Source organism: Alosa sapidissima, chromosome 18 (assembly GCF_018492685.1).
Source record: "Alosa sapidissima isolate fAloSap1 chromosome 18, fAloSap1.pri, whole genome shotgun sequence".
In the NCBI taxonomy this organism is placed as follows: Eukaryota; Metazoa; Chordata; class Actinopteri; order Clupeiformes; family Clupeidae; genus Alosa; species Alosa sapidissima.
The window spans coordinates 8,579,858-8,605,152 of NC_055974.1; the positions used below are offsets into that span (position 1 = coordinate 8,579,858).

General features: G+C 43.0%; 2 protein-coding genes and 1 long non-coding RNA gene across 4 annotated transcripts; 2 read left to right on the forward strand and 1 right to left on the reverse strand.

The window, feature by feature from the left end:
• Window positions 1-223: 223 nt before the first annotated feature.
• On the reverse strand, window positions 224-7,084 carry snx15 (sorting nexin 15). Its single transcript, XM_042070926.1, has 8 exons — window positions 6,872-7,084; window positions 6,327-6,362; window positions 5,728-5,848; window positions 4,825-4,940; window positions 3,774-4,092; window positions 2,459-2,623; window positions 1,742-1,948; window positions 224-1,334 (listed from the first exon to the last, which is right to left on the reverse strand). Exons 1-8 carry the CDS (start codon window positions 6,968-6,970, stop codon window positions 1,204-1,206), a joined length of 1,194 nt encoding a protein of 397 aa, XP_041926860.1. The 5' UTR covers window positions 6,971-7,084; the 3' UTR covers window positions 224-1,203.
• LOC121690397 lies at window positions 4,157-4,941 on the forward strand. Its single transcript, XR_006025056.1, has 2 exons — window positions 4,157-4,399; window positions 4,795-4,941. It is a non-coding gene; the product is annotated as an uncharacterized LOC121690397 (long non-coding RNA).
• An 11,632-nt stretch (window positions 7,085-18,716) lies between the features above and the next one.
• slc3a2a (solute carrier family 3 member 2a) lies at window positions 18,717-24,618 on the forward strand. Of its 2 annotated transcripts, none has more exons than XM_042070350.1 (9): window positions 18,717-18,975; window positions 19,264-19,462; window positions 19,571-19,761; window positions 20,546-20,719; window positions 21,157-21,248; window positions 21,358-21,500; window positions 21,885-22,194; window positions 23,435-23,503; window positions 23,797-24,618. In XM_042070350.1, exons 2-9 carry the CDS (start codon window positions 19,281-19,283, stop codon window positions 24,142-24,144), a joined length of 1,509 nt encoding a protein of 502 aa, XP_041926284.1. In that variant the 5' UTR covers window positions 18,717-18,975; window positions 19,264-19,280; the 3' UTR covers window positions 24,145-24,618. The 2 variants fall into 2 exon arrangements, with proteins under 2 accessions (XP_041926284.1, XP_041926285.1); XM_042070351.1 differs by having other exon boundaries at window positions 18,807-18,975; window positions 19,291-19,462.
• The last annotated feature ends 677 nt before the right edge of the window (window positions 24,619-25,295 follow it).

The following is a 25,295-nucleotide window of genomic DNA, read 5'->3' on the forward strand; positions in this document are numbered from 1 at the left end:
CCTCCGTCCATCCTTCCACTGTCTCTGGGTCGCCACGGCAGCGGGAGAGGGAGAGTAGCTTTAGGTGTCTAAGTACTCTTTTAAGTATAGGTTTGAATGGCAATGAGGATTCATCCATTTTTGATGTCTTGATCACAAGTGAACTAATTTGGCCTACCAAACACTTTTGCTCCACAGAGACACCTTGTGGTGCGTTGAGGTAAAAACAAGCCCAGCACAAAGCCTTTGATCATTCCAGTCTATTTCTCTTATGTACAAAATACCTTACAACATAGAAACAAAACATTATTTACAATGCCATCATACATGCGTGTAAAATTTCAAAAGTGAATATAAATTAAAGTTTAGATAAATACAGAAGCTGAAAGGACACTCGTTAAGGCTTTTTGATTTTTAGAGTATGTAGGTCACAGTAGATTTCAGTTTTTAAAATACTCTTTTCCAGTCAAGTCCTTCTTCGTACACAAGGAGTCCACCCACTTGTGCTTTAAAGTGTCTGCATAGTGATATTTATGCCGTGGAGTAGGTGGCGTGAGTGTCCGTAGGTGTGCTGAAGAGGCACTGAGCGCATGGGGAGTAGGAGTCATCGGGTGTGGGTGGACGCACTTCGGTGGAGGAGCACAACGTACCATGGATAATCTGAAGGGTGTGCAGTGACTTGTGAGTGTAAAGACATTCAAGTTGTGTGAGCTTTCTCTCTCTCTCTCTCTCTCTCTCTCTCTCTCTCTCTCTCTCTCTCTCTCTCTCTCTCTCTCTCTGTGTGTGTGTGTTTTAGTGTTTGTGTGTAATTTTGATCTAATGGCGGTTGATTAATCTAGCTGTGTCCATCCATCATATGTGGTTTGTGTGTGAAAATTGTTTTCATAGAAAAAAAAAAAAGGGTGTTTTTTTTTTGGTTTAAATCTAAACACATGTGTGCCAATGGTCCCATTAGTGGCTACATAACAGTGTTTACAAGCTATATTTAGGTGGCTGTGTTTGAAATAATGGAGTCGGCACATAGAACATCTACAGTATTTGTGTGTGAGAAAGTGTGTGTGTGTGTCTGTCTGTGTGTAGGTGCATGTGAGATAGTGTTTGTGTGTGTGTGTTTGTTCAAGTGCCACAGTTGTAAGTGGGGTCTGCAGAGAAGTGGGTCTATGTGTTCTGTTGCTGAGTGTGAGTGTGTGTGTGTGTGTGTGTGTGTGTGTGTGTGGAGCGGCTCTATGTGCTCTGGTGCTGAGTGTGTGTGGGAGTGTGTGTGGGGGAGTGCAGGTTGAGCAACGTCTCTGCGTGCTGCAGGTACTGAGCGGTTCGCCTTTTCACAGAGTCCCTGCGCTGGGGGTCTGGGTCTCCTGAGAGAGAGGGAGAGAGAGAGGGAGAGAGAGAGAAAGAGAGAGAGAGAGAGAGAGAGAGAGACAAAAAATGAAGATGAAGTCCAGTAGGAGCATAATAAGAAGACAGAAGAAGGACATATTTGAAATAGGAGAAAGGCCATTAGAACGACTTAGGCATCAAGAGTGAGGGCAGTGAAGGAAAGAATGAAGTGAAGAAAAGGAGTGAACTGAAAATAGACTGACTTATTTGTCTGGGCATCCTATTTCAAATCTCAACAAATGAACTATCCCCTGCCCCCCGGCAGAATAAGTGCATAACGAGCTCATGTCTGTCCACCAGCACAGTGGCTCTTCGAGGCGGAACCCTTGAGGGGCCCCTCCAAACTCACTTCTATTCTACTCCATCTGCTTGTGCTCTCTCTCACCGTGTACACCTTTGATCAGAATATCGACCGCTGTTCTGTATTGAAGGATGGCCGCACCGTAGTCCCCTTCCTTCTCCTTCTCCAGGGCAGCGTTCAACTCATTGGCCGCCTGGGCCAGGTATCCCGCCTCCCCGGCCGATTTGCCGCTCTCATTGGCAACAGCTGTGGAGAGCAGCTCGGAGTTGTCAAACGAGCCGTAAGGTTGGTCTGTGCAAGACAAGAAACACTTTGTCAGAGATCTTATCAGAAATAGCCTTGCGTCAATACACTGCTGTCTGTATAACAACATTGATATACAATAAGAGGTTTAAAACATGGTGTCCATGCCTCAGTCACCCTTTCCCATTCCGGTAAGATCAAAGCTTGGCCATGATGATAAGTGCGGCAGACAGCCAGGGAAAGAGACCAATCGGAGTGCACAATAACAGCACTCTCCAACTGACTATCCATCTTCTCATGCCAACCCCAAGCTGGCAACATCATATGGATGTGTTCATGGTCATTTCAGATAACCTACCTGCCCCCTCTTCTGGCTAAAAGTTGGAACTGCATTAAGAGATACTGATGGGAGTTACAGTTTACAATTCAGATAATTCAATAAACTGAGGGGATTAGAAATATTAGTTGGTTGGTTGGTATTGAAGTATATTGTAATTTGAGAGATTGGGACCTTCATTTGGCCCTGAGCAACAATAGGAAATATGAGATGAGTCACACCTTCTTTGGCACATGGATCAAAGATAGCCAGGTCAGTGTCAGAGAGAGGAGGGGGTGGAGCGTTGTCTACAGGCCCCTCCCCTGCCGTGTCAAAGAGCAAATCAAATTCCTCCTGAGATTCATCAGGCTTCTCTGTGGTGGAGGCCGGGGGTGCGGGAGAGGTATCTGGAGTGGACGACATACAGGGTCAGAGTCATTTTCAAATTACATTACAGTATATCATATCTCTTATCTACTTATCTCTTAACACACTAAATAATTCTTCTGGTATCTGAAAAGTATGATTCATATTTTTCTGTGGGTAAATTAGTGGACAATGGCCCTGCAAATGTTTCCCTTACATTTCTAGAGAACACAGGCTTATGGTAACTATATATACTGTAAGCTTAATGGTCACTATAAAGCCACTATAAAGAGGTCTCAAACTCAAATGACCGATGGGCCACTTCTTATAGGGGGGCCAAGAGGTCTTCTTACAGGGGGGCCAAGAGGTCTTCTTATAGGGGGGCCAGAGGTCTTCTTATAGGGGGCCAGTGCAATAGGGCATGATGGGAAAATCCTCCGTTATCTCAAAACGGTCATTAGAACCCTGAGCTAGTTGCGCATTTAACATCAGCCTATGTCCGTGCTTTTATCAAGTGAGTAAATATTAGCAACCCTCGCTTTAGGGCACACCTGTGCATCAACTTTTTTATGTTCTGCTATTGTATTCAAGACTGATGTTTACTTTCTAAATAACATGCCTTTTCTGGGCATATGATATTCGGACACTGCAGCATAAGTTAACTTTCAGCCATTCCAACAACAGTTCATCGTTAAATTTCTTTGCCTGTTGCTTCACTTATAACTATGTTCATGGCCGCATCACCGTCTTTCCTGGGTCTTGGTTCTACTGAAAGACGTGTCTCTGAAGTTGTGCTATTTTTCTCTCCTTCTCATAGACTACTCGTATGCATTTGTCCTTGCACAAAACAGACAGGTTGTTGCCTCATTATTGAATGATAAAGAATGAGACACATTTTCTACTTTTCTTGAAAGTAACGATTCTTCTGGTCAACATTTCCTTTTGCTTCAGAGAGACATTTGCTTACGTGACAACTACCGTGCATTTACAAGGAATAACAAGGAGCATCACTATCGATATCGCTCATAGGTCATCACATTACATTATGTTAACTGTTACCAAACATTAACGTTACTAAAACATCAGGCTACGAAATCAGGTTATCAGGTTAACAAATGAGCACCTGATTCCCTTGTGATAAGCTCTTTTGATTGTTTTGGTTGGCTGTTCCACATCGTTTTCTTGAGTTACCTCTGGCAGATGGCGGTTCTTCTGTTCCGTTGTTCTCCGGTGACTCTGCGCGCGTTTGTGTCACCTCCTTGGCCGGGGAAGGTGGGGAAGGCGGGAGCGAGCTGCTCTCCATCTCCCCGTAGGCCTCCAGCCCGACCTCGGGTTCGTCCCCCTCCGAGCCCACGTCTGAGTCCAGCTCCTGGGGCAGCAGGGGCGCCTCGCGGCCCTGCTCCTCCTCAGCCTGCAGCGTGGACGAGCCCTTGGGCAGCGGGATGAGAGGGGGAGGGAGATCGGTGGAGGAGACGACCGGGGGGTCCAGCGGCCGGGTCACCTCACCTCCCTGAGTAACAGGAGAGAGAGAGAGAGAGAGAGAGAGAGAGACAGAGAGACAGAGAGACAGAGAGAGAGACAGAGAGAGAGAGAAAAGAGGCGTTGTAGAGGAGATTGTATCATCATATGTCATATATTGTGTGCAGGTTTATCACATGGCACAGGATTTGAGCATTGTTCGAAACGGCTTTCATTGAACAACAACTAAATCAGTAACAGTAACTAAAAGTAAATGGTGGGCTGGGATCCAGTATATTAGACAAGTAGAACGCATTTGTGCTTGAATGAATAAATTCCACCTCATTGGTGTCCTCCTGGTGTCTGTAACTGCAACTGACTGACTATAACTGTAGCTGGGAGTGCATATAATAAAGCTGTATTTAAGAAGATAAGCAATGTCCTCATGCTTGTAACACTGACAAGGTATTGCAGTTTTGTAGTGTAGTGTATTGATGTTTTTGGGTGCCGCCGTGTGTATATTTGTATCGCTAAGAGAAAGTGCTTGAGCTGAAAGGTGTAGCAGTGTATGTGTGTCTCAACATTAAGAGATATCTGCATTGAAAGCTGTTCTACTGCAAGAGAAATGAGGAAGAGATAGACAGACAGACAGACAGATATATATATATATATATATATATATATATATATATATATATATATATAGAGAGAGAGAGAGAGAGAGAGAGAGCGAGAGAGAGAGAGAGAGCGCGAGAGAGAGAGAGAGCGAGAGAGAGAGGCTGACCCTGAAAAACTCTTTGAGCTGAGGGCTATTGTACAGTGCTGGGATATTGGTGGTGAAAAGCAGCATGGCCTCAGCAGCCTTCATCCTTTCCTGAATGACCGCTTCATCAAACCGCCCTGAGAGACGGAGAGAGAGGTAGAGAGAGACGGAGAGGGAGGTAGAGAGAGAGGGAGAGAGAGGTAGAGAGAGAGGGAGAGAGGAGGCGGCAAGGTCAGTCAGCTAGTTCTATTGAAACATAAGTTCCATGCATGCAGGTCATTATTGCTGCTTGTCTCTGGAATGGTGGAACACAGTAAGCTAAGCTATGGGTCTAGCGATTATATCTCAGACTTTTCATCGCCTCTCTCCATTGTCTTCCATTTCTTTCATAGCCATTCCTGAAGCACAGTTCTAAAGGCATCAGCAGTTTAAACATAAACAGCTCCAAAGTGCATGACATTCCCCCTGTGCCAATAAAATAGTGTTTCTGTATACATTAAGGAACCACTGTATACCATGGAGCAGTAATAGCAATTTGTCCTTCAGGTTTCTATGAAAACATGCTGCAGCCAACAGCACACATACAGGCCCATGTGACCCATCTGCACCATGTGTACAGTGTACATATTGTTTTGAAACCTCTGGAACAAATGGAAGCCAATAAGGAGGAGCAAAACTGAGGACTGAATACCGGCCAACAGCGGTGGATTACTATCTGCTGAACTTCAAAAAAGTAGTTTAAAGAGAAATACTGAGGGACCACCATCAAAAAGATGTATTATCCCTGGTTTCTCTCTAAAACAGATGAGCTCTAGCATCCTCTTATACTTCATTACATGTTTGAATCTGACATTGAAGTCAACAGGTTTTCATTTCAACATTCTACACACGTTACAGTTCTCTGAGACATCTGGTGGGACGTACCAAAAACTTGTGCGCGGGGGAAGGGGGGAAACTCCTCTTGCCGTCGGAAAAGGTTCCTATGGGTGTAGGCTAGCTCCCCGTGCAGCTTCTTCAGTTCGGAGTACCTACGCCACACCACCACCTGTCAATCAAAACAACGGCACACCAGTACTTATCAATTCATCATCACCATCAGTAGGCCTATATATATTCAGAAGAACAGGTTATTAAAGATTCATTCAAGATATCATATTTTATGTAAACTCTTAACAGTCCAGAAAAGGACGTGTCTTTTTTTTATATATTTCTGGAACAAATCGCCATATCGGTGCCTTTCACACACTTTTCAGACGTATCATACAATATCAATATCAGATATCATTTTTGTGGTATTCAAAACCTCTCTCAACATAAACTGATATGAAAGATATAAGAATGGTAAAGTAAATGTAGGCCTACTCGGGTTGCCAAACTGGTGAAACGTGTTGACAGCAGTTTTGCATTTCTTTAGGGAAACCCTTTTATTAAATTATGTATAACTCTGCTATGTACGCTGGGCTGTGTACTCATTTGGTTAACAAAACACCCAAAAAAAAAAAAAAAATTCATTTTGAACTTACCTCCTTCACATCTTCAGGTCTTCTCTTTGACACAAACTGTGAACAGAGAGGGTGAAGAGTTTTGAGAAATGTTGCTGCTGGGTGCAAGGATGCAGACTCACCCCCCACTAAGCAGCAGTGGGGGAAGGCAGGCTTCGAGCAGGCATCACGAGGTGCAGCAAATCAGGCCAGAAAACAATGCGTTAAGACCGACTTCAGATTTCAACCTAGGGCTATATGTGAGGCTAGTATTTACCATGTAAAATGATTGCAAAATGAAAGATAGATAATGCAATTATCAGTGTTGTATCCGGGTTCCAGGGTCATAAACATGGGAACCTGCCTGAAATGTTAAGTAAGTTATCCGACCATCAGGGTAATTCTAAAAGGAAACAGGACCTGATATGACTGTTTGGGAATGACAACCCCTCGCTCTTACAAACGTGTCATGCAACAGCAATAATGTCAAGACGTCAGTTATGTGCAACTTAATAGCTAACGGCATCGGTTGTGTTAGCAGTAGGTTGATAGCTAGGTAAACGTTAACGTTAATTTACAGGACTGACCCTCGCCATAACTTTGTATTCCGTATGTCCTTTCTCGTGGGTGCGTGTATCGGTCACGGAAAAGAACCGATAATACTCCTCCTTAACCTTCCTGGACATCTTTGATTATTAAGGATATGCGTTCAGCAACTACACACAGGCGTGCTTTTGTCGCTTACTGTCACTGGTCATATGTTTGGGTTCTCTGCTACTTCCTGCTTGGAGGAACGCGTGCGCAGATCTTGTTTGTCCACGCCCCTTTTAGAAGACGGCGAACCGCAGTGGAGGTGGGTAAAAGATGCAGCAGCAAATCATACAGTAGGCTTAGTCAGTATGGCAAGCGATTTTATCATTTACCCGCTAAGTTTGACTGTCTTGAATTAACATTGTAGATATCAACAACGTCTTTCTGACTAGTCGCAATTACATTTTGGATAGTTGGAATTGTCATTCAAGATATCTGTAACGTAATTGTGACTAGTCGAAAGGTCAGATAGAGATATCTGTAATTTAGTTTTGACTAGGCAAAACTGAATTACAGATATCTGTCATCACGTCATTGAAAACAACATTCAACTCGTCACACATCTAAATGGCAATTGCAGATATCTTTAATTCAGTTTTGGCTAGGCAGAATAAAAGGTGAAGATATCTCAAACGTCATTATGACTAGTGCAAATTATTATGACCGCCGCGCAGCGAAGCGGCGGTCATATAGGTTTAGTCAGATTTTTTTTTTTTTTTTTTTTCTTTTTCGCATGCTCAAATTTCCGTCAATGATTCCCGGGACACTGAAAGACCGGGGTACACGAAACTTGGTGGGCATGTAACCCCACATGGATAGCATGGAACCATCGTTTTTCGTTTTGATCTGTAGCCCCCCCGCTGGACTGGACCCCCGAAAGGAGGGTAGGGCAAACACAGTTTTCTGTGAATATCTCGAAAACTGTAGGGTTTAGGAGGACCATTTTTTTTTGTATGTTGATCTCAAGGGGCCATGTCAACCCATTCCATAACCACTCATTTCATGTATAGCGCCACCTAGTTAAACACAAAAAAGTAAAAATGAGGTGTTGTAATTGAAGGTATCTGTGACCTAACATAGTCAAAACTGCACGAAATTGGAATTGTAGGATCATTATGACACCCTCTGTATGCACGCCAAGTTTTGTGGAATTCCGTTCATGGGGGGCCACACAATAAATTAATTTATGTTACTATACACCAACTGGCCTGTAGGTGGCCGGAGACAGTTTTCTGTGAATATCTCGATAACCGTTGGGCCTAGGAGGTCCACCTTTTTTATGTATGTTGGTCTTAAGGGGGCATGTCAACCCATCCCATTACCACTTATTTCATGTATAGTGCCACCTAGTTAAAAATTAAAAAGCAAAAAATTAGGTGTTTTCATCACAATATCTCTGGCTGACAAGGTCAAAACTGCACGAAATTAAAAGTGTAGGATCATTATGACACCCTCCGAATGCATGCCAAGTTTTGTGTACTTTCGTTCATGGGGGGCCTTACAATAAAATAATTTATGTGTACATTTAGTGACGTACACCAACAAGGATTCCCGGGACACTGAAAGACCGGGGTACACAAAACTTGGTGGGCATGTACCCCCACATGGATAGCATGGAACCGTCATTCTTCGTTTTGATCTGTAGCCCCCCCGCTGGACTGGACCGCCCGAAAGGAGGGTAGGGCAGACACAGTTCTCTGTGAATATCTTGAGAACTGTAGGGCCTAGGATGACCAATTTTTTCCGTATGTTTGCCTCCAGGGGTCATGTTAACCCATTCCATGTGCACACATGTGCATAAACAGATACACACGCACACACATACATTTACAGTAATCATACGTATGACACATACTCACACAGTAGACATATGTACGCATGCATGCACATGCACAAACACACATACGCAGGCAAACACACAAGCACGCACATACACACACACACACACACACCCACACCCACACACATAAACATAAATTTGTACACGCACACATGCACACAATTCAAGAATTTTTCCCTTCATCTACTCCCTGAATTTTTGGTCATTGATACCTGGGACACCGAACCACCGGGGTACATGAAATTTGGTGGGTATGTAGCCCCACTAGACTTTTACGGAAAAATTTCATTTCGTCCCCGGGGTTCAGTAGGATTAAAAGAAAGCCAAAATAAATATTCATCATCATCATCATGGCTGCATTTTCAGTATTGGCGAGAAGTAGTCGTTTGTCCACTAGATGGCGCATCGTTGCAGTGAGACGTAATTTTGTTGGACGTTAAAAGTGGGTTGGAAAAAACAATGGACGCTTCATACAAGGACTGTAATTTACTGCAGCGAACATCTAATAAGGATAGGACGATGTTCACATGAAGTGTAATTCCCATTTCTTCTTGAAGCCGAAATAAATCTCAGGATGTTTATCGGACATGCTTTTACTGCAGGTACGTTAATCTTGTAATATCAATAAGGACCTAGGTAATGTTACCGTTAGCGTTGGTTGAGTGATGGAGGCATTTGATTTATTGCATTTGTAGAAAACTATAAATGCGGTTATACCAAGCAAATGTATAGCAGCACTGTTTGTATCTTTCGACTGTCATTAATTGCACGTGCTACAAAATCATTCTGTGCAATGGAAGATTTACCAACGTTACACCGGTCTGATACAGTTTTGCCTATACATGCGTGAGACTGAGACGCCTGTTTATTTTGTTTTAAGTGCGTGCATGGTGTGAGAGGGGAATCGATGTGCTTTGATTACAGCTTGGTAGTTGTAGTCTGTGAAATTAAAAAGCACGTGTGTGTGAAGTATCCAATGACACCTTCATTTCATTATGGCTGCTTTAGCAACACACCTTAAGCTACTGTGTAGTGGGTCCCATTTAGAAGTGGCTACTTCATTCGCGCTTTCCTTGACTCATGGAGCTGCTTGAATGTTATTACAATTTTTCGCCACGATATGACAGTTTAAGTCCGCTTGATACTGTAAGGCGTAAGCCATTGGTTTCCAAAGGAGATTTTATTTGTGCAAATTGCATAGCCTATTGGCAATTTATGTTGTAAATAGGCCTACCTTATAATCCTACCTGTAGCTTAGGGAAGCTAACAGCTTTCTATTAGGATCTAGTTTGTTATTTACCGTTTTGTCATAACTCCCTGATGCATTTTTGCATTTAGAATAACCAGAGCGTGTATATCTCAATCGGAAAATTAAACAATATCGGGTGCCTATGGACTAGGCTGGGTGAACCCAGCCTGATCTGCCCGCTATTTATTTTTTGATTTCTTAAAAGATTGAGCTTGGTCTGATGAAAGCCAGACTAGCCATGGACCTCAGTTAAACAATGCAAGGGAACATGAATCAGCCTATATTTTCACTAACAATAACGGACAAAAGCTCTTCAACTTTGGCCCGTTAAAGTGTGTATGAACAGTCTAGCGACGCATTTCATCAAGGCCCATTTGGACATGTCAGTTATTTGCACCACTGGTTAGATGTAAAACAGCATTTAGTTTCAGACTAGGCTACTGTTACTTAATTTGTGCATTAACAATAAAGTTTCAGACTAGGCCTACTGTTACTTAATTTGTGCATTGACAATAAAGTATTACATGAACTAAAGATGACTAAAATCTTATGTAGAAGAAGAAACATTCACAAAAAATCCATCCATCCAAAAATGACCTTTGTTTTTGATAGCTGTTGAAAACGGCATGGAACTGACAGAGATGTTTTTGTTTAAAAATACATAAATAAATAAATAAATAAATAACATTATGCTGATACCTTTTGCTTTTCCCAAATACAATGTAGCCTACAGGTGTAAGTGACCTTTCATCAGTCCAGTTGCAATGGATGAACTGTGATGAACTGCCCTACTTGTGATTGTTTAGAGATTTTAAAGGTTTTATAACAATGCTACATCTTCTTTGGCTATTCTACAATCTATTCACCTTTTCAGCACCAGTAGGCTACTTTCTGTGCAGCCGCACACACACACACACTCAGGCATGCCAAACAAGCATACACAAAAGTTTCAAGAGTGGGGGATGGAGTAAAATATGGAGACAAATTGAAGTGTGATTTATTTTCGCGGAACGGCTGTACAGGACTGAGCGGCGGTCATATTTTGTACCGCTATGCGGTACATGTAGTTGTGCAAGACGTTGCTCTTTAGTTCCGTAGCAGAGCCCATCTACTTATTAGACATTCTCTGTCAGCTAATTTCCCCTCGCCAACATAATCGAAGAAAAAGTGGGCTTATTTCCTTATTTCTATGAATGGAAGAAGAATAAGCAGGCTGTATGTCTCGTTGACATCTAAAATAACTAAAACTCAGGGACACCGTGCAGGTTTATTAGACTCTCACGTTATCAACTGGCTTGATCTCTGTTTCGTAGCCTACATAAATTAGTAGGCCTAGGCTACTAAATGCACCAGCACCATCTACAGGAAATTCCATTCATAATGGTGTTGGCTGTAATCGAAAAAATCAAAGCAACATTGAATCATCAATTCTTGCTGCCAGCTCCTGTCTTGCATAGGCTGCAGCATTAAAAAGACGATTAAAAACTCCTTCGCCCTCTGGCTGCTCTGACATGGTGCTAATTAGTGCTAATTACAAAGTTAACAGTTAACAGGTGCTATGTGATTTGATGATTTGAACAACAACACGCTCTTCTCCCGCCTAAAGTGGGATGCGGGCCTAATTTGCATAGCAATACAGATATCTCTAACGTCATTTCGCCTAGTCAAAACTAATTCAAGATATCTATAATTACATTTTGACTAGGCAGAATGAAAGTTATAGATATCTCCAATTTCAGATATCTCTAATCAAAACTCATTCAAGATATAACTTGATAATAGATATCTACAATCAAATTATGACTATCCCTAACTCCAGTTTGAGATATCTACAACGTCATTTTGACTAGTCAAAATTCCATTTACAGATATCTACAATGTCATTTTGCCTAGTCAAAACTTAATTCAAGATATCTGAAAAGGAACATGTAAATATCTTGAATTGAAGTGAATTAAACATCTTCAACTGGAGTTATGACTAGTCAGAATCAAATTGTAGATATCTCTAACTGGAATTACAGATATCTACAATTCAATTGCAGATATCCGTAATTCACATAGTGGATATCTGCAACTGAATTGTAGATATCCGCTGGAGCAAGATTGGTGTCGTGAAGCCTTGTACACGCGCATTTCTTCCGAAATGGATGCCCGACGAGTGCCCAAAAAGCGTTGTCAAATGGCCGCCGAGTGGAGGGACTTGCCTAAAAGGACTTTGGCCTAGTCTACAATACAGCATACGTTTTAGATGGGGGGGGGGGGGGGGGGACACAATCACAAACAAATCGTTAGTTAAGTCAGTCAATTAGGGTATTCCAAACTTTTGACGGACATACATGGCATGGATGGATTATGAACCCCTGGGAACAGATGCATTCTCTAAGGCATTCCCCCATGGAAGATTTGTAAAAAAATGACCCTTTTTAAATGATGGCTTCTGGTGAGTTTTGTGAAAAGAGAAGGGTGGAGAAGAAGCAACTTCATGCAGAGACTTGGGCTTCAGGGCCTCCTGAGCTCTTGGGCCTGCATTATGCCCATTCAGTAGTCTATCCCTGGACCTGTGGTGACTCCATTTGTCTTCAAAATGTATATTTTAAAAGAAATTACACACTAGAGTATCTTTGTTAACTTCTATATTACACAGAATGTAGTGGTTCTTTGACTTATTACTTACACCTGATGATTTTTTAACTAAGGCGTAGACTTATTGGACCTAGCCAATAGGCCTACGATTTTGTCTTTTAATTTATATATTATTATGCTGGCGGCTAATACAATTTTAAAGTAGTTACAGCATTACGTTTATAACTAGAAAGTTAATATCAAGCTCAAGGTGGAAGAGAGAGTAGTTCAACTTAAACGACCTTTATGACTTTATGATCAAGTTCAAGTAGTTTATTGTCATGTAGGCTACTTAAAAGGAATTATAAGCAGGCCAATGGAATTGTGTGCTCAAGAGCCAGCTCAACTTTAAAGAATAGATTAAAAGTTTGTGTGTGGGAGGATTGGTGTGTGGGTATGGTGTGTGTGTTGGGGGGTATGGTGCAATGTGAGAGGGACAGGATTCAGGAAAGACAGGCCCCTCTTATGTCTGACTCACTTCATGTTACCCCCTGCATTATAGGCTGGCTTCTGGCAGAAATGACGGTTTGTGCCAACATGTACAAACACTAGGCCTACTACAGCGTTTAATTGGTGAATGGAGGTGCACATTCCTTTCTTTGCTTATTGTCCGCGATTCACATTAACTGTAGGCTATCACCGCCAGTGCATTGTAAACGTTTTCCCCAACTCGTGCCGTCGCCACATTTGACTACGTTTTGCCTGCATGGAATGCGCGATTGGGTGTGCATCTAAATAATAGGCTATGCAAGATGCAACAACCATTTAAGAGGCCTAATAGGGTCATTTCTGACATTACTACTAGCATATGAATGCATTATTTATAGGCTACAATATGGAAAATGTTTAAAAGTTCCCTTTGAGTCTGATCGGCTCAAAATGTATGGGATTTCCTTAGCCTGTGCTAGCCTGGAAACCAGACTCTCTGACTTCGCAGTACTGTATAGGGAAAATAAATCGACCGGAAGAACGTAGGCAGGCAAAGGCCAGGCTAAGCCTGTGCTACACCTTTCCAACAAGTTTTGTGGGAATTGTACCGGTAGCTTTTGCGATATTCTTGACAGCCCATACCATCGTATAGGGTGCAGTAGGCCTAAATTTGATAGCGCATGCCACTAACAAAACGGAAAACCACCAGGACAAACCACTCAGGGGTAGATATAGGCTACTCTGGAACCATCCCTAAGGTCACTAATTTGTGCGTTATTTATGTTTGGTTCCATTTCAGATGGTGGTGCTTGTTGCTTTCCTGTAGTATAGCGTTTATTCTTTCTTTCTTTTTCTTTCTATGTCCGTATAATTGGAGGGGACATTTTTGTCACATTTGAATATTGTGGGGGACACGTCCCCCTCAATGTCTATGGTGACTACGGCCCTGACACACACACACACACACTCACACACCATTACAACATACCCCCACACTCTCACATTGCACCATACCCCCCAACACACACACCATACCCACACACCAATCCTCCCACACACAAACTTTTAATCTATTCTTTAAAGTTGAGCTGGCTCTTGAGCACACAATTCCATTGGCCTGCTTATAATTCCTTTTAAGTAGCCTACATGACAATAAACTACTTGAACTTGATCATAAAGTCATAAAGGTCGTTTAAGTTGAACTACTCTCTCTTCCACCTTGAGCTTGATATTAACTTTCTAGTTATAAACGTAATGCTGTTCACTTCATTGAATAGGCTCCAAAGGGGTTCCCAGTTTGTTTCTGTTCTTTTCTATCTTTAACAAGAAATACTTTTCTAGAAATGTAGGTTTAAGTGAATGATGATGATGATTTATTGTCATAAAGACATGCATGAAATGTGTATTGCATCAGCAATTTGTAAGCTAGGTCACAGAAAGTGTTGAAATAGGACAAGAAACAAAAATACATTTACCCAAACATTAACAATTAAAAAAACAATGTTCAAATCCCTTGTGTGGATTTGTATGTTGGGATTGACCGTTGCACAGCAGTGGCCTTCCGTCTTGTGGAACCCTCTGTCTGTGATTTGATGTAACCATTTGTGTTCACTTTTCAGGGCATGACAAACTAAAACTGCATATTGTGTGTTTGCAAAAGGAGTGCCATATGATGGTTTTTGTGTTTTGGTTTATGGCTTTATTGAATTAAAATAAAAACTTGATCGCAAAAAAAAAAAAAAAAAAATGACTGTGCACCTCAGCCCTAATGTTGACAGGGAATTGTCCAAATTGTGCTGTATTCAGTAATAGCTATAGAGGGCACCGCAGCCTCATGCATGCAAACACTGTACACAAGGACCCCTTTATAGTAGGCTCGTGGGAAGAATAATGAATGGGAGTGATGTGCTTTTCAGGAGGGGGGTAAGAGGAGGGGGGTGGAGGGGGGTGAGGGGTGAGAGGAGGGGGGTGAGAGGAGCTCTCCAAACACAAATGTGGCTCAAAAGAGCAGGGGGGATAAAACAACAATTCATGAGCTCACTGTAGCATTCACCTTTCTCAGTTGATCATATAGACCAAAACTGCTCTGCTAACTCGACCCCTGCAGAATCATAAGGTAGGCCTATTTACAGTGCCGGAGCTGGAGAAGAGAGAAAGCAATTCAGGAGGATGTCATTTTAACTTTAAAAACAGAAAAGGATGTCCCACAAACAGTAGTGACAAATATGAGGATAATCTCCTTGTCTAGCCACCCAGTCTCTCCCAGTATATGTACTCCATATATATTACTATTTTTGGGAAATATGTTGTGTTTAATTTGGGTTGTGAGGAACAATTCTACTGAAGTAATAACTTTGGAATTAAACGTGTTGACCAAACCGCCCTCCTCTGGGCCTTTTATGCTAAAATAGCAGCCTGGGGGTGGTGTGTCTCCCATGGAGGGACACTAATTGTAATCCCCATGGCCCTGGTGCCCCTCAGACTATTTGAAATTCTCCTCACTGAAGTCGCCGCAGGGGCCAACATTCTGTGCTCTGTCACGCGAGAAAACACTCCGACATTGTTTCTGTCCTGAGAGAGAAGCACAGAGAGAGATGTGTGTGTGTGAGGGTGAGAGAGAGAGAGAGAGAGAGAGAAAGAGAAAGAGAGAGAGAGAAAGAGAAATTAGCAACTGCTCCACTGTCTAGATCCAACTTGAAATGAGAGACGAATATTAAAAGGGGCAGCCAGGATAGGACAACAGACTAAACCCAAGAGTGGACAGGAGGCAAGAGGGGAGAGATGGACGCTGTGAAGAGAACAGTGCAGTTTACAACTGTAATGCTGGAAGTGCAATGGTCAGTTAGACAGGTAAAGTTATAAGATAAGGGATAAGGACATGGGAGTGACAGTAAGCGATCAGATACTGTATATTACATAATCTCATAATCAATGCGTGAGGCTTAAAATACCTGTTTAACAGGTTTACCAAGTGACTGTTATCAGATGAACACTTTCGTTGAACCTTTTAGAGAACTACACAGAAACAGTGGGGGCTACTAGCTTACGAGCTACCTATTGGAGACCCCTGCTGTACAAAATGAACGGATTCCGTCATCAGTTCAACTTTATTTAATAATCAAATTAATAACATATGTGAGGAAGCAACAACTTTAGCGTGAGATCTGTAAATTGCGTGTATCTCATGGTCAATGTGTGAGGCTAGAGACTGGGCCCCATTTAACAGGTTTACAAAGTGACTGTTATCAGATTTAGTTTTTTTATTATTATTTTATTATTATTTTCCTTGAACCTTTTGGAGAGCTACTCAGAAACAGGTGGGAAGCTGTACCTGTGCTTGCAAGCGACCGGTTGGAGACCCCTGTCCTAAAGAAAAGTCTTGAATTGGGTGGAATTACTTATATATGACTCAGTTCTAGTCACTTTTGTTTCCCGCTCACAGAACCAGGCCGTTTTTTAAGAGACAGAAATGTGGTGGATTAAACTTATTCTGAACTGCACCTTGAAAAGAATGAAATGTTTTTGAATCATTAGACTCAAAATAGCAATAGTGACATCAAAGGGCATTGCCAACATGAAAACCCCTTTCCAGATAAAGAACGGAAACTCTCTCACAAAGACATATTTCCTACCCCCCACTTTGCTTCAGTGTTTGTTGTTTCTGTGATTTTTTTTTTATACATGTGGTGGTCTTTGAACACGAGTTCACAGAGGCGGATCATCCCCCACCACCCCTTTAGCATGCTCTGCTCTCCACGTAAACCCGACAACCCAACAACCCCTGCACTGTGGGGATGAAGAATAGATTGGATGGACTACTTTGGCTCAGAGACTTTTCCTCATAAGCTGGATGGTTACGGTTGCTGCTGCTCACTTTTGGCCAAGTGGGGGAAGTCGGTTAGAGGTCATGTGTGTGTATGTGTGTGAGAGAGTGTGATGGAGAGTCAGACTGAGTGAGAAACAGAGAGAGAGAGAATGGTTGTTCAAGTTAAGGTGCTTCCTTAACACATAAACTAGATTTAAACAGACACAAAATGCACGCAGTGCACACTGCTTATAGCATGCAAACTGACAAACCAACTATATAGAGTGATTTCGAGGATTAGAGCTGTTGTGTTTGAGAACCATCCATAAATCAAGCTTAAGAGTGTAATAGCTGTGTGTTTGTGAGAGTGAGTGTTTCACTGTACACAGAGGAAACAAAATTAATGGGTGTTGGCCATTAATAGTGAAGATGCTGCTATCTCCCAGAAGTTTTTGCAGGGCTCTTTCTCTCTCTGTCTGTCTGTCTCTCTCTCTCTCCTGCTTCAGTCACAGTGGGTGAGTGTGTGTGTGTGTGTTGTGAGGGAGATATTCTTCAGATATCCTCCACTCTGCTCAAGCTGAGAGCATAAACAGTGTGCAGGTGGTGTTTTATGGATACAGCTGGAGTGCCAAGAGGCTCACAATGGATGTTGTAGCAGGATGCCTGGAAGCCATTTTGTTTCAGACCATTCAGAATTAAATGTTTCTAAACAGATATGCAGGAAACAACTGGAAAAAACATCGGTATGTTGCTATTTTGGTGAGTATATAAAGTCATCAAGCACTGCTTTCGCCTTTATGATTAACTTTGTTGCAATCTGAACTCAAACAGCTAAATGAATGGTGAGTGTTTTCAACCAAATGGTAACTCAGGAGGTCGTTTTGGAAATCTGGCACAGAGCACTGCAGGCTTTGAAACAGGCTGCCAGGTTTCTCTGGAACTCCTAGCATATACCTGCAGAACACCTTGTCTAACTTCTTTTCAGTGAATGGTTGACTTAATTTATAATGATTTAATCTTGAGTTTATGAAAAAGATCATGCTGTTCCACTAGCCTGGAGAAGCCTGAATTTACCCGCCCACAAACTTTGAGTTTGGGAAACTTTGGTCCCCATAAGTCTTTTGGTCTATTAAGAAGTCTATATACACATGCAGTCAAGATGTGTTCAGGCCCATCAAATTGTATGGGCGGGCTAAATACAATGATGGACAGATGAGCAACAGTGACATATAGTCATCTCAACCTGAGTGTGCTTAAGTTGATTTTGTTTACAAGAAAAAGGCTAGTTGTCTACATCTCTGATCAAATTCTGAACTTAACAGCCAATTCTTCTATAGGCAATTTTCATTATGAAAACAGGGATTTTTTTGTGGCAAATGTTCATATTAAACAGGCAATTGCATGAGCCTATTGTAAAGGCCTTTCTGGACAGGACAGGCCCATCCAATCACATTCTGGATGCATATAACTACAGTGCTTGTGTTAAAGGTTATGTACTGTCAAATGTTGATAAGGTTATCTCATGAAGACAGTTAGCTGATTCAGGATATGATGTTCTTGAACTTTGGTTTAAAAGCATTGTATGACTGGTTACATAAAGTAGGTCTGAGCTGTGTTTGAAAGCACATAAATAATCATAAAAGCTTTTCACCACTCCATACTGTTCAGTTTTAAGATGTGCTCAATTCGACTGAGGCTCATATAGCCTACCCTTTTAACACTGACTTGATATTTTTCTCACTTTAGTATCAGTTTGAAACATGCTCTTTTCAAGCATTTTGCTTGTTTGAGACATTCCTGAACTCTTCATGAGAACAAACCGGGGTGGAGGGACCCGCAGAGAACCCATCTGAAGCATGCTGCATAGCCGTCTATATGCGTGAGCTTAGCTGCCGACGCAGTTTTTGATAACAAAAAAAATCTCCAACACTCTATGCGTGTACAGTTCTCCAGTCTAATCAGAAGTGCCAAGAGTGCGAAGTGCTAGTTATCATGATGTTCCCCTATTTTGCAGTAGGCGGAGCGTGAGTGAACGTGTGTTGGAAGTTTATAAATTGGACAGTTGTTTCACCTTGTGGTCGCAGTAAAGGACTAACGTTCAGGGAACGTACGGTCGACACGGGACCCTATCTTCAAATTTTCCAATTTTAAAAAGGTGAGCAGAAAATGTGCATTTTGTTTTTTTTTCCTGAGTTGGACAGCGGTCAATACTTTCTTTACATTAACGAGCCTATAGGGATAAGCGTTGTGGTTAATGTAGCCTAAGTAGGGTGATAGCCTACAAAGTGATGGATAAACTGATGCATAGGCTACTTAACGTTACCCTCTGATCTGATCTGTTATAGCCTATTTATCAGTCGCTATAGGTTTTGGTGAAAATTAAGAGGGATACAATGTCACTTCTTTGCATTGTCCGAAAATTAAATCAGCTTTCATTATTTAGCGTTTTTTTTTTTTACCATGAGTAAAGAAGTCGAGATGAAGGAAGTGGAGCTCAACGAGTTGGACGAGAAGCAGCCGATGACCGGAGATGGTTCGGGCGAGAAAAACGGCTCCGTGAAGGTGAAGGTCCCAGAGGACTCAGAGGTGAAATTCACCGGCCTGTCAAAAGAAGAACTTATGCGAGTTGCAGGCACCGCAGGGTGGGTCAAAACAGCCACATTAAAGCAGAAATAAAATGTACATCACAGTGTCTTGTGAAAACGCAACAAAACCCTGAAAATGTTTGTTTTTTTTTCTCCCCGAAATAGATGGGTCCGGACTCGCTGGCTCTTGCTGGTTTTATTCTGGCTCGGCTGGGTGGGCATGTTGGCTGGGGCTATCGTGATCATTATCCAGGCCCCACGCTGCAAGCCTCTGCCCGAGATGAACTGGTGGAATGAAGGGCCTTTGTACCAGATCAGAGATTTAGAGGCCTTTGCTGGCGACAAGGGCCTGGCAGGTTGGTGCCTTTCCATCATGTCTGAATTTTCCAGAATGTTCAACCATATTCTAATGGACAGGGCTGGAGGAAATGGTATCAAAAGATATCTGTAAACTGCTTTTGACACTTCTACAGACTCTTTAAGAGGTTATGTCCATAGTGACAGGTTTTGAAATTAAAACCAGACTTAAAATAAATGACCAGCTTTGGAACAGTATACATTGTGTCATTTCACAGTACACCATAGCATTTCCCTTGTCAGATTTGAAGGGTAGTGAATGATACTCCCTAACTGCAAAAGGGAAGCACACAACGCTCTACTGAGCATGTCTCTGTGTGTGCCAGCCAGTATGCTGGGTGGCTGGTCAGCGCTTCAAGCCTGTCTTGTGACTACGTCCTGCTATGCATACCATGTGGACAGCTGACCTCGCTCATCTCCTCCCTTATTTCATCACCACACCACAGTCTGTGTGTGTGTGTGTGTGTGTGTGTGTGTGTGTATGTATGTATGTAGGGGGTATTAGTCATTGGTTCATGGCTGATTGGAAGCTGGAACTAAATGCTCTGAATGCCATTTTGTGACTGAATACTGATTTGTCCTTGGGAACCTTGCCATTAACCTGGTTTAATGATTGAAAATAATTGGCTGTTCACTCTCTCTCTCTCTCTCTCTCTCTCTCTCTCTCTCTCGTTCCTTGTGTGCTCTTTGTCTCTCCTCCGTCACACAATCTCTACCCTCTCTTCTCTTTTTCCTTTTCTCTTTTTGGCTCACTTCCTTCTCTCCCCTGTGTTGTTTTCTCAGGAGTGGAGGAGAAGTTGGATCTGCTGAATCAGCTGAAGGTCAAGGGCTTGATCCTCGGTCCTCTCCACACTGTTCAGGTCAACCAGGAACCTACGCTGAACCTGAAGGCCATTGACTCCCACGGCGGGTCTATGGAGCAGTTGGCCAGTCTGATGGAACGCGCTCACAAGAAGGGTGAGCACACACACACACACACACACACACATACACACACACACATGCACTCACACACACTGGCATATGTACAAAGTTTGGGAGATATTGCTTGCTCCACAGAAAATGGATACTCAAATACAAGGACAACGACCTTGTATGTAATATGTACTGTATATGACAAGACCCTTCAGTCAGTGGTGTAGAGGTGACATGGCATATTAGCCTGGGTCTAGTCTGTGGGCAGTAACCTGAGATTAGAATGGTGGTTCTGCCAATCCAAATTGTCCCTTTTTAAAATGGAAATATAATCCCATGTTTAAAACACATTGACTGACACTGATATGATGCCATATATAATTTAATTTTCATCATTCTTGTCTTATCATTTATCCCATCTTCGTATCTTTATAATTCATTTCAACGTTATTTATGTTGTTGCATTTCTTTTGGTCCAGGTATTTCCATTGTTTTGGACTTGACACCTAACTACGAAAGTGCCGCCAATGAATGGTTCAGCGGATTTAGCAACATGGCCCTGAGACTCAAGGTCAGTTATAGACATCAGAAAGTGAAGCCAGAGGACAAGATGCTAGTCCAGGCTATAGGTCAAGACTGTAGCGTCACTTCATCTTCTGACCAGTGTGTTTGTGCTGCAGGAGGCCTTGGAGTTCTGGGCGGATAAAGGGCTGGACGGCGTCCTGCTGTACTCGCTGGATCGGGTTTACCCCGTCAGCCCTGAGCGGTGGACTCCACTGTTGGCTACTCTGCAGGTGGAGGAGGTGGAAGGGGCCAAGAAAAGGTAGGCCTAGTGTTCTTGTCTCTGTGTTCCGAGCCGTCCGGCTTGCATGAAAGAACCACACCTTGACCTTCAGCCTTTCTGACAGGGAACGTTCTATGAACATAAATCACAGAGAGTCAAATATCCATTTTTTTGGCGCCCTACTTGCCTTAAGTAAAAAAAAGTTGCTAATGGAGAAGTGTATTAGATAAAATGGAGATGAACAGTCAACAGCGACCTCTGCTGGTCACACAGTAGTAGTGCTACATGTGACTGAATATTCAGAATTCTGAATAAGTACAGTAGTGTAATGTAAGTGTATTTCTCATACAAGACAGTGTTAAAACCTTTCTTCTTTTGCTCTTCCTGCCTTTCTATCACTTTCCTATCTCGTCACCCTGTTAGAGCTCTGATAGGTGTGGCGGACAGACTCCCGATATCCGACGCGGTGGAGTTGCTCAACAGCACGGGCATGAACCTGCTGCTGCCCGAGCTGGACCCTGCGGCCAGCGGCCAGTCCTGGGCCTCCACCATCGAGCAGCTCCATACCAGCCACCTGCAGACCAGCCAGGGCTGGTGCCTGAGCCGGCCCACCAAGGGTCACCTGGCCTCGCTGGTCACGCCAAAGCTGCTGCGCCTCTACCAGCTCCTCCTGTTCACGCTGCCCGGCACGCCCGTGTTCAACTACGGCGACGAGATCGGACTCGAGGACCAGGTGAGGGGTGGAGACGAGTGTGCACTCTTAAAACAAACTGCGTTGTCCCTATCTGGACATGTAGAGATGTGTTAAAAACAACACATTTGATTTAAGAGTGTGTGAGCTTATAAGGTAATAAATTGTGGGCCTTAGGGATGCAACCAATCACAGTCGGAAATAAAATCTAATTCAACAAAAGAACATTTTTCGTTGTTCCATATGGCAGCCGAGGTTAGTGTCATTAAACGTTCCTTAAGTGACTGAATCTGTGCAGTCAATGGGGGGAAAGTGCTGACAAAGATCCTTAATATACCGTCTCTGGTGCTGATTTGAAACAGGCTCATCATAGATGACAGCGTTTGTGTGTTTATGAACTCTCATGCAACCTCATGCAACACCAGTGTGGCACATATATCTACGTTCAATCTGATAAAGGCACGTAAACATGTTTTCAATAGAAGAACCGAAGGAAAATGTTTAGGCAAATTCAAAACGTCCTGTGGGGGGGGGGCAGAGGGGAAAGAGAGAGAGAGAAAGAGAGAGCAGGGGATGAGAGGGGGCATGTGGAGAGGCACGCCTGTCTTCTACAGTCAGGATTAGGGACCTCGAGGACCAGATTAGGAGTTGGGGGGGGGGGGGGGGGGGGGGAGTTGTGCAGTGGTACATCTGTGTTCAACTACAATGACTTCAAAGACTAAGAAAGGAGAGATGATAAGAGGGGAGAGAAAGAGAGAGGTGGGGGCATGAAAAAGATATCAAGGAGTGTGGAGTGTGGCCTATCTGTGTTCAACTAGAGATGAGATTGGCCCTGAGGATTAGGTGAGGAGAGGCAAGATGAACCGAGAGGGGGAGAGGAGAGGGGCATCACACATCACCCATCACACTTCTATTCAGCTACAGTGACACGATTGACCTTGAGGAGGTGATGTGAGAAGAGGGGATGAAAAGAAAAGACAGAGAGGGGAAGGTTGTTACAGGCAGACGGAGAGAGATGGGCTGAGTGAAACTGAGTGATGTATGATGTGGGAGAGAAGCGAAGCAGGGGGATGGTGTGGGGGGCTTCGGGGGGGGGGGGAGAGAGATGAACGGTGAGAAATTATGTTGTGGGCGAAAACGAAAACATGAAGTTGAGAGGTTTATGAGTGACGTGAAAGTGTATGCTCTGTTGCAGTCTTTGTCTTCAATTGACAACAGAACACTTTTACAAATCACTATCTTCTCCTTACATGCTTGTCATGGTGTGATGTTCTTTCTCTAGGAGACCATTTATCCTGCCATGGTGTGGGACTATGAGGGACCTGAAGATGAAACAAATACTACAGCAAAGGTGCTTTAAGTGTACTTGTCACCTTAGTAACCAGAAACTGCTGTCACTCACATTTTGAAATACTGTAATGTTAGTGATTGTTACATTTTTCACTGTTACCACATTTCTAACTTCGTATTTGCACTCTTTCTCTCTCTCTCTCTCTCTCTCTCTCTCTCTCTCACTCTTTTCTGCTTTCTCTCTGTCTATTACGGCCTGATATTGAAAACCACTTCTCTGTAACTGGCCCACTTTCTTTCTTTCATTCTTTCTTTCATTCTCTCTTTCTTTCTTTCTTTCTTTCGCACCTGTAGGAGCTAAGAGCAGAGCTGAAGTCTCGGCGGGACTGGTTCCGGGCGCTGAGCGACCTGCGTGGTAAGGAGCGCTCGCTGGCCCACGGCGACTATGTGGGCCTGCACAACGCCACCTCCTCCCTGGCGTACGTGCGCGTCTGGGACCAGAGCGAGCGCTTCCTGACCGCGCTCAACTGGGGCTCGGCCGCCGTCACGCTTCAGCTCACCCAGCCGGAGCTGCCCGCGCAGGCCCAGGTCCGATACAGCACTGACCTGGAACGGCACGCACAGGACACCATGGTGGACCTGGACGCTCTGGAGCTTGGGCCCGGGCAGGCTCTGCTGCTGTCCTACCCGTTCTCAGCGTAGAGTCCAGGAGACGAGCACATGTAGACAGATACACGTAGATGCAGCTTAGAACTGTGTGAGACACACAGGCACACTGGGCAAGTAGATTCTGAAAAAGTTAAAGGTATCTACAAACAGGATCTTTTACACATACAAGATTGAGCATCTGCAGAACAATTATTAGCCATATCTGCATTGGGCCTGTTCAATTTCAGAAATATCTCCTGAGAGGGTGAGCATTTGTTTGAGTTTGAGCATTTGTTTGAAAGTGCTACGAAAAGGTCATTTTTAAATTTCAAAACCGAGTTATTTTAACCGCCTTTAAGAAAGAAAAAAAGTTACAATAGAAGGGGAAAGTGAGGCAATGTGAACGGCAGACTTTGTTTTTTACTGCTCTGTGCTTTCAACTTTGCCTTGATACAAAGTTAGCAGGAAAAGGCCTATGTGTCATCAGGCTGAACCAAAGGAAATAAAAACACCCTCACTGACACAAAATACCGCTGTTGTTGTTTTTTTCACCTTGTTTTCCTGTCATTGTTTGTCACTAATATCCTGTTGATTTTGTTGTGTGTGTACAGTATATGTGTTTCTCTGTGCATGTGTTCAGTACGTTTTTGGGCCTACAGAGATAAGTGTGTGTGTGTGTGTGTGTGTGTGTGTGTGTGTGTGGTACTGGCTTAATGCCATGTGCCGTTATCTCTCATCCCCTCCAGAACCGGAAGAGAAGAGCTGAGCTACAGTATACAGGTGGGTTAAAGTGTGTCATACGCCAACACACACACACACACACATACACGCATATCAGATTCAAACCTTTCCTACTATAAAACCTTCAGAATATTTTGTGTTCAAACCAAGAGTTGACACAGTTGCGCATCTGAACTACTGGAATTATGGAAATGTGCATCTTCCATGTTATGTAAATAGTTTAATGCAAAATGCTTGTGATAGAGTAGAAAGCATTCTGATGCATCTAGGAGCAATAGAGAATATGAAAAGCCACTAATTGAAGTGAATGTTATGCTTAACTATTCATCTGTTTACTCAGTATTAAGCACCCTTTTCATTCTAAAGTTAATAATGTAAGAATTTAGTTTTTATTCAATGGGATGTCAGATTTTGGTTCACAGTATAGTGGAAAAACCTATAGGAACACATAGGAAGGTCATTTT

Excerpts from the sequence above, each read along its gene's own strand:
- slc3a2a (XM_042070350.1), top strand. The coding sequence starts at position 19,281 with ATGAGTAAAGAAGTCGAGATGAAGGAAGTGGAGCTCAACGAGTTGGAC. Across the intron at positions 21,501-21,884 it reads GTGGAAGGGGCCAAGAAAAG|AGCTCTGATAGGTGTGGCGG; the intron begins GTAGGCCTAGTG and ends TCACCCTGTTAG. Across the intron at positions 23,504-23,796 it reads AAACAAATACTACAGCAAAG|GAGCTAAGAGCAGAGCTGAA; the intron begins GTGCTTTAAGTG and ends TCGCACCTGTAG.
- snx15 (XM_042070926.1), bottom strand. The coding sequence starts at position 6,970 with ATGTCCAGGAAGGTTAAGGAGGAGTATTATCGGTTCTTTTCCGTGACC. Across the intron at positions 6,363-6,871 it reads AATACAAAGTTATGGCGAGG|TTTGTGTCAAAGAGAAGACC; the intron begins GTCAGTCCTGTA and ends CTCTGTTCACAG. Across the intron at positions 1,335-1,741 it reads TCTGATCAAAGGTGTACACG|GAGACCCAGACCCCCAGCGC; the intron begins GTGAGAGAGAGC and ends CCTCTCTCTCAG.